Source organism: Medicago truncatula, chromosome 3 (assembly GCF_003473485.1).
Source record: "Medicago truncatula cultivar Jemalong A17 chromosome 3, MtrunA17r5.0-ANR, whole genome shotgun sequence".
Lineage (NCBI taxonomy): Eukaryota > Viridiplantae > Streptophyta > Magnoliopsida > Fabales > Fabaceae > Medicago > Medicago truncatula.
Window position 1 is genome coordinate 50689971 of NC_053044.1, and position 8874 is coordinate 50698844.

General features: G+C 35.3%; 2 protein-coding genes across 2 annotated transcripts; both read right to left on the reverse strand.

The window, feature by feature from the left end:
- Positions 1 to 3250: 3250 nt before the first annotated feature.
- LOC25489916 (MFP1 attachment factor 1) lies at positions 3251 to 4195 on the reverse strand. The gene has a single exon (XM_013606274.3). It carries the CDS (start codon positions 4013 to 4015, stop codon positions 3530 to 3532), a length of 486 nt encoding a protein of 161 aa, XP_013461728.1. The 5' UTR covers positions 4016 to 4195; the 3' UTR covers positions 3251 to 3529.
- Positions 4196 to 6759: 2564 nt separating this feature from the next.
- Positions 6760 to 8874, reverse strand: LOC25489917 (putative cyclin-A3-1). The gene is made up of 7 exons (XM_013606275.3): positions 8184 to 8874; positions 8013 to 8088; positions 7815 to 7891; positions 7679 to 7712; positions 7440 to 7589; positions 7216 to 7350; positions 6760 to 7127 (listed from the first exon to the last, which is right to left on the reverse strand). Exons 1-7 carry the CDS (start codon positions 8666 to 8668, stop codon positions 7062 to 7064), a joined length of 1023 nt encoding a protein of 340 aa, XP_013461729.1. The 5' UTR covers positions 8669 to 8874; the 3' UTR covers positions 6760 to 7061.

Consider the following 8874-nt stretch of genomic DNA (forward strand, 5'->3'; position numbering starts at 1 on the left):
TTTTGTTGTTGGTGGTGGTGTGACACCACCTTCTTCAGCCTCTCCAGGTCATTTTTATGGTGGTGTGCTTTCTCCGCTCTATTTTGTTCTGGTGTTTCTGTCATGTTCAGTTTGGATCCAGATATCGCCTCCCTTCCTTTCTTATCCAACCTTATTATTTCTAGTTGTTGTGGTGTCTGGTGGTGGTGCGATGGGTGGCTTTGTCCTCTGTAACACCCCTTTCCTCGTTGAGGTTTTTGTTTGTCCAGATCGGTGACTGTTTAGCTGGTTTTGACGGTGGTGATATGCCACGGCTGTTCCGTATCCGACGGTTGTAGGTGCGACAGAATATCTTTCATCCACGATTAATCCTCCTTCAACGCAACTCTCGGGTCGTTCGTTGTTGTAAGGATCGTGGTGGTTGTGGTTGTTCGTACCAGTGGTGGTGGGCGTTGGTGGCTGTGTAGCTTCCTTTTCAATTTCAGTTTGGTTGTTTTGCTTGATTTGGTGGCAGACCCTCTCCGGGGTCTTGGTGGTGTTTTCGGTTGAGGTGGTGATGACTTTGCGTGGGGTTGTCTTGGTGTGGGTTGGATAGATGGTCGTGGTTTTTTTTGGACTTGGATTTGGTGTCAAAACGGTTTGCGGACGGGAGCAATAATAGAGGGTGGCTGGTGTTGTTTAAGTGAGGAGGTGGGTGTTGGTTGGGGTGATTTCCTTTAGAAGCAACCTTTGTTACACGGGTCCATGTTCATCGTCTCTAGCTCTTGTTTGTGTTTTTTTGGGTGGTTTAGGTGTTTACGGAGTTTGGAGGGTGCGTGTCACGTTGTGTTGAGCCTTTTCCTTTTGATTTGTTTGTTGTTTAAACTTCGCACGCCATGTCTTTCGTCTTACATAATGTGTGCTGGTTTTCGATGGGCCGGTTCATTTGGCTTCGAGATCGGGAGTCAGGGTCTAGCTGCAATCTTTGTTTGACTTGGTTTGGTTTTTCTCCAGTGTACCGGGGGCGAGGGGTGCCCTGCTAATTTGGGACTATAGTTTGATTCGAGATCGAGAGTCGGTTCTTTGACTTAAGTTGGTTTTTGGGCTTTGTGTTTTGCTCTTTCGGTGGATCAGAGGTCGCGAGGTTTGTGATAGCTGCATGATCCTTCGGTTAGGTGCTCTTCGAAATGTGGTTCAGCTTGGGTGTTGGGGTCTGCGAGTTTTATTTTGAGGGTGTTCTTTGTGGGTGAGTAGTGACGATGGACGGTGGTGGATACCGTGTTTACAGTGCTTGTTTTTTTTTAAGTCTGTTTTAGGTGGTGATGTATTTTGGTGGGTTTATCTCCAGGGGTGTTTTTAGATGGTTATGGTATACCGTCTATATGCGGCACCATTTGTATCTTGTTTCGTCCATACCTTGCGTCTTGCAGGGATGGCGTTTAATAATATTTGCTGATTCAAAAAATAAAAAAAAATGAAGTGTTCAAGTGCATCTCAACATAAATTGTGAGGCAGAAAAAGAGAAGGATAACACTAAGGAGAGTCGGAGCACTCAAATTGATGCTCCATCGCTACTCCTTGTTGGTTATTGATTATAGATAATACAGGGAAGAATCTGAGATGAATCTTCCCATGCCTCTGTGTTATACAGGATTTAACCAAAACCAATATAAGAGGTAATGTTAAGAGGACCAAGTCATGGAGTCAGAGTTCATGCATATAAACAAGCAGGCTAAGATTTATGTATTCAACAACCTAGAGACTATTTCTCAGCTATCAAAATAGGGATGTATAAGTAACTTTACAAAGAGTTAAGATTAATAGACACAATTACAGTGGGAAAAAGATAGAAATCCAACATTTCTCAGAAGTTGAGAATGTAAGTTAAAGATGAATCATATGATTCTACAAATCATATGATTTTCCAACAGAGGCCAATAGAATAGAACCAAATATGGTGGACCTTTTCTCTATTGGTTCATAAAAATCCGAAGACTTCACTGTACGAAATCAAGTTGTATAAGACATCAAATCAAACAATGGCTTCTTCGTTATCAAGTTATGCATCAAACATAAAAATAGAACAAGGCATAATGTATACTACCCTGCATTCTACCATTTCAGATTATCAAAAGCTAGAAATCCAACACTTCCCAACAAAGCTCTGGATGTCCTCATGACTAGTGATGATATACATTCTACTAATGGAAATGTTCAGATTAGGATGAGGACCCATTTACGTTTTTTTATTTTTTATTTTAGGAAGCTAAATAAGCCCACCCAAATTGGCACCGGGGAGAATCGAACATGAGACCTTGAAGAGGAGCACACTCCCGGGTCCCAAACCAATACCACCAGGCCAAATCCATTGAAGTTAATTTGTAATTTTACCAAAAAATAGGCTCATCAAGCAATCTCTTGTAAGCATCAATTAGTATGACCGCTAGCAGTACATATCATAAAAAAAAATTAGACTATAAAAGGAAACCTAACACTGTAGAGCTCTTACTGTAGCAGTCCAAAAAAGAATCAGACCCATTTAAGATATATTGTAGATAGCCTTACTTTACATTTGCAAAAGGCTGATTCCACAACTCAAATCCAACGACAACACCACCCATTGCAACAAGATTCCCATTCCATATAAATTCGATATTATCACTACACTTTCCTAAAAGATCAATAGATTATCTGATACTTTCTTAATATAAACAGGTGTTTCAAAGTACTTTTCATTATTAGATTAGTAAAGCATTACCACTAAGGCACTAACACAGTTAGCAGGTTGAAGGCCACTTCCTTCATTTCTAGAATTAGATTGGATCAATTTTAGCCTTTCAGAATTCATCTGAGACTGACTCCTCCATCTGAGATTAAACACTTGATCAACTTTCAAATAATTTATTTCTCACTAGGATTGGACTAGTTGTGATAGATTTGGATAGTTTTCATGAGATAAAGGTTTCTTACCTCATTGCCACCATTGTACCAAAAAAATGCACAAAGTGTAAAATATAAATTCTCATCTCTATATTTACTCCTATTGTATATCATATATCTAAATCACCACCTAGTATAAAGAAAACTCAACCACACAATAGATGAGAACATATCATCACTTAGTAATTAATACAAACAATTATCGTGTCAGCGAAGTTGAAATCATCATCACCAAGTAGTTTGAATAAATTGCATGCATAGAAAACTAGTGAAACTCTATTGCAAGATTCAGAAAATGCAACCCCACAAGCCACAACATCTATAAGGATTAATCACACACAAATAAACGAAGTTAACCACAAGAATCATGAACACCATACCTAGACATAGACATTCGCACACTGATAATACATTCCAATTTCAAAATTTCCAAAACATTTTGATAGCATAATGAAAATAAACTTTAACACAAATGACGCAAATTAAAACAAACCAACAATCCCACAATTTTAATAATATGTGATAAAGATTGGTAACACAAGAAATCATCAAAGTTCTACAGATAGATCATCATACTAAACAAGATATTAAAATATAAAATCCCACAACAACATACTATAATCCCCAATGATCAGGTTTCAGTCTCCGTCTCGATCTTCGCGGATTCAGCAGCATCCTCTGCAGAAGGAGGATCATCAACGGTAGGTGCCACAGCAGCAGAATCCTTATCAACGGCGCTAGAATCAACGGTAGGTCTAGCCTTAACGGTTTCGAGCATCTTCTTACTGATTTCCTTGGAATACACCTGAAGGATCTCAATCCCGTCACCACCGTCAGGAACAGCGGAGTCACCGGCTACAGAGAAGGCATCTTCCTCGATCTGACGAGCGGCGGAGACAGCTTCGTCGGAGGGCAATGTGCCGTAGCGTTTGGAAAGGACGGAGGGAGTGGTTAGGGTTTCGATTAAGCGAGTGATGACGGCGTCGCGGGTGCGTTGAGTGGGTGGCCATATGCTGAATCCGGCAGAGGGGGGTTTGGTTTGGTCGCCGTTTTGTTGCGGTGGTGGAACGGAGTTTGAGTCCGATGAGGTTACGGTTGTGACTTCTGAGTCGGACATTTTTGGAGATGAGCGTTTTTTTTTATTTTTTTTTTTATTTTGGGGAGAGGAAAGTGTATTGGAGTAGCAACAATTTTGGGTTTCTGGGGCCAACAAAAGAACGAGAGTTACGAAATAATTGGGATGTGGCAATGGTGTAAAAATTCAAAATTATAGTAGTTTTAAAAAGGTTAATACATGTTTTCATCATTTAACTTATTTTCAATCTTATTTTGGTCTTAACGATACGGCAGCAAAATTCAAAGCATGTATTAAGCCGGTCTTAAAAATATGATTTCAAATTTATCTTCTTTTTTTTTTTTATAAGTGATTTCAAATTTATCTTGATATGTCTCGTTATTTTAAAATAAATTAAACTTTGAACTGAAAACGGTAATTTTGTTTACTAAAACAAATTGTATTTTTGTATGAAAAAAATATTGTTTTTTTCTAAATGGTCAAAAGAAAATATTGCTAGATATACAACATTTAAAAGTTGTTAAAAAAAATGTGATATAAAACTCCAAGGATTTGATTTGATTTAATGGTAAACAAAGGACTCTTAAATTTGAAGGTCTTTCTTTAGAAAGTGTTCCTTAAAAAAATATGTGACACCATGGGAAAAGTGACTTTTGCACCATTGATTTAATAATAAAAAAATTGAATGGTTCAGATGTATTACTTGCTATTTTTTGAAAACTTTTTGTTTTTACAAAATCACAAAAATGCGGACCCCACATGTAAATAGAATATTGTTTATTTGTTTGGGCTGATTGTTTTTATTGAATGGGCATGTTGTTTATGGGCTTATGTCAACTTGAAAATAAGCCTCTTTTAGCGAATAACTTACAAGCTCGTATGTTTAAAAAGGCTCCGTTTGGTAAACGTTATTTCATCACGAATTTTTAATATTGATAAAAAAATTAAAAGTCTTGTTTTAGAAAACAACATTCAGTAGATAATATTGTTGTACAATTTATACACGGAACAAAAGTCAATCGCTAATTAATTAATTAAATTGATTTTCTTACACATCTTCAAAATAATAATAAGAGAATTTATGACACAATAATTTGATGCATAAGTCGCGCTTTGACGTTTAATCCGTATGGACCACGGTCTGTTGCTAATTTTTTATTAAACATTTAATCCTAAAAATTATTAAAATAAATCAACTAAAACTAAACGAAAAAAATCAAAAAGAAAAACCAAAAAAAATATTAAAAATGGTTGTTCCCTAAAGCCTATGTGAAAACTACACTAAAAAAATGGCTTGTTCGCCAAAATAAAAATAAAACAACAACAAAAAAATTTGAAAACAAATGCCTATTCTCCAAAGCATGTATAGAACAAGGCATTTGCAATCTTTCCAAAAAAAAAAAAACAAGGCATTGCATTGCATTATTAAATATCAACAAGGGGTATAGTTATCAATAATTTTAGTCTGTGATGCAGAAAAGAAAAAATTCCGTCAAGAATTGAGATACATAAGATGGTGGTGTACAAAGTAATGTTTTCTAAAAGGAGAGATGCAATTCAAATTTAAATATAATATAGCATTCAATTATGTTTGTTCAAACAAAAAAACCAAACAAAATATGTAGCAACTTGTTGCATTGCCATGTGTAGGTAAAAAGTGACATTTCCCATGGTAACCTTCACCAACTTCCTTAAAAAAAAACATGATAACAAATTGAATAAAATACAATCTCACATTATAATTTTATTTTATTTAGTTAAAAAGAAAAGTTTTATAAATAAAGCTCAGTTAATAGTTGTAAAGACATTGGTATGCAGAAGTTATGGTTCGAATTCAAATCCAAATTCATCATTTCTCCATATATTTTTTTTGAAAGGATTATTTCTCCAAATTTAAAGTGTGAGAGTTCAGCCTCTAACCTATTTAAAAAAAATATCGCATTTTAAAAATACCAATTTTAATCTAATCACCACAATAAACAATAAGATCAAAATCCCCAAATTAAACTTGCTAACTAAACGGTAGCAGCTCAATAACCAATTAACCATTCATTTTCTTTTGGATCAACTCCCAATTCCTGCCATAGTCTAATTCTCCAAACCACCCTTACAACACACAACAAGACCATATATTTTCCCAACCCCCTTCACCTAACCTTCCATCTCACCACGTAGTTGCTGATAACAACGCTTTCATGATACTGATTGAACAACACAATACAACTACCACCCATTTTCTCAGCTGCTGTCAATAGTGATACTGGTTGGTATATTGTAGTACATTTTACTCTCCTTTCCCCGTACCTCTCATAAAAAAAAATTAAGAGACAATGAAGAGAGCACTAGAGCAGGAATAATTAAGAGAGATGTTAAGAGGTGACAGCAGAAAGGGTACAAATTAAGATAAAGTTGGGTGTTTCAACCATAGAGGCAGAGTCTTGTATTCTTCATTGCAAAAATAATAGACAATGGATTACTCCCTCCGTCCTAAATTGTATGTCACTTTAGAAAAAATATTTGTCCCAAATTGTATGCCACTTTACAATATCAATGAAACATTAATGTTATTTTTCCTATTATATCTTTAACTATTTATTACTCTTTCTTCTTTCAATTCTTTCATTTATCTTTCTCATATCATTTATTAAGGATAATTTTGTAAAACAATTCATAATATCTCTTTCCCACACAATATTAATTACATTTCTTAATATGTGTGAAATGCCTAAAACGTCATACAATTTAGGACGGAGGGAGTAATATCTTTTGCATCCTTTACACTTGACTCAATTATACTTCAACCATACAAATCATAAACAATAAAACAACACTTTAAGTTTCACTAACCAATGTAGTATACCCTATCAAAGACAAGACCCCAAAAGCATAGGTTGTATTAACAAGTGACAACTTGAACACAAAGGAACTTGGTCATTAAGATTATCATAAAAAATTAGCAGGCAGTGACTGGAATATCATATAATTATGCTTGAGCTAATTAAGTTGATTGTTAAACCGCATAGCCACCAAAAATATATTTGTCAGTCATGAACCACATTCAGTCATTCACTAAGTTATTCACACTGCATCAGTCTTCTTCAAAGTAATAATTTGGTATCTCTGGCGAGCTAGGGAGGTTTGCCACATATTTGAACTGTTCCAGACAATGAGTTCAAGTCAACCAACTTGCATTAATAAGAATTAACTATAACAAATGAAATGTTAAAAGTTAAAACAATCACCTTTTGTTGCTTGTATTTCTCCCTAACAGCTTTGAAGGATGCTGCCCTTCTTGACAAATACAAGTCATGTAAAATCATAACACATTCTTCCAATTCAGCCGACTTGTAACCCAGACATTCACATAGGGATGAAGTCTGAAATAGATTCGCAACATTAAGTACCTTGAAATATTATTGTTTTTTAGAATTCAAATAGATTAAAATCAATAACATCAAATATTTACCCAAGGATGTACTCCAGGCCGGAGAATAAATCTAGCAAGAAAGATAACAGAAGCAGCCACAATTGAAGGCATGAATCTTATACATTCATAGTCCAGCAGGCTTATATCGGCAAGATAATTGCACAGATATTCAAACTGCAAATTGGAAGTCTGAAATTAAAACAAACAAACGACAATTAGAAAACACAATAACAGGTTTTGACATCACCAGCTAGTAATAAAACAACAATTCAAATTACCTTTTGATTCTCAGAAGCAATCCCAACAAAACTCCTGAAATGAATCACAGCAAGTGAAAATAAACAGAATTAGTCCAATTAACTTCATTTCAACAAGGCTTTAGATATTCAAATTCACAATAAAAAATGTATTTACTTTAGAAATGTGATGACATTAGGGTTGCCCATTTCAAAGTTCAGGGTTTTGAGTATGTCAGCTTCCATCTTCAAAACCTATATTAACAACAAACAACATACATGAGAAACAAAGCAATACAAGAAAAAAAAATGAAATAAAATTATTCAATCAAGAACAAAATTTGATTCAAGACCAGATAAAAGAATACTACATTACCTCGTCAAGATCATATGTGTTATCAGTGATTTGGCAGAAATCTATGGCCTTTGGTGGGGTGATTTCTTCATACTTCCTGCATATTAAATAGAATTAAAATTTTGATTCAAAAGCAAACTAACATAACAGCATTTATGAAAATAAAAAAAGAAAAAGTTGTTGAGATCTTACGATGCAATGAGCATGGATGAAACACCAAGCAACTGAAGCTTAGATCTAATGATAGGTTGGTTAGATAAGAATCTATCAATGTATGAAACAGAGAGATGAAGGGTTTCTGGAAGAAGCGTGTATTCATCTGCAACCTCAACCAACCAATCAACCAATGTGCCCCTCATGTTTGATGTAATGCCTCTTTGAACATTCTCCATATAACCAAACATTGGTCTTCTCTTTTTCTCCATGGTTTGAAGATAATCGAATATGTCTGATACATAAGGCTTATCCAAATTGGAATTAAGGAAAGGTAGGGTTGAGATTGATTTGTTGAGATTGGGATTTTTGGGACATTGGAGTTTCTGAGTAGGTTGGTAATCAAAATCAGGAAGATTGAGATCTGGAAATTCACCCAAAACAACCCTCTGTCTTTTGGGAACGATGACATGTGGAGGTTGTTGATTGGTGTTGGCTCTTTTCTTTGATGCGCGAGTCTCCATCTTTCAGAGTGTAGTGAAGTGTTGCTATGAAAGAAAGAGGATGAGAAAGTTAGGGTTTGTGAATGAGTGAGAATTGGTGAATGGGTTTTCTTTTTTATATAACAGAATAGGTAGGAAAATTTGTGTTTCAAAAAAGAAGACCAAAACCAAAATGATTCCCATGGCGCCGATAGTAGCTTTTGGCGAATTTTGTTTTTTTGGGTTTT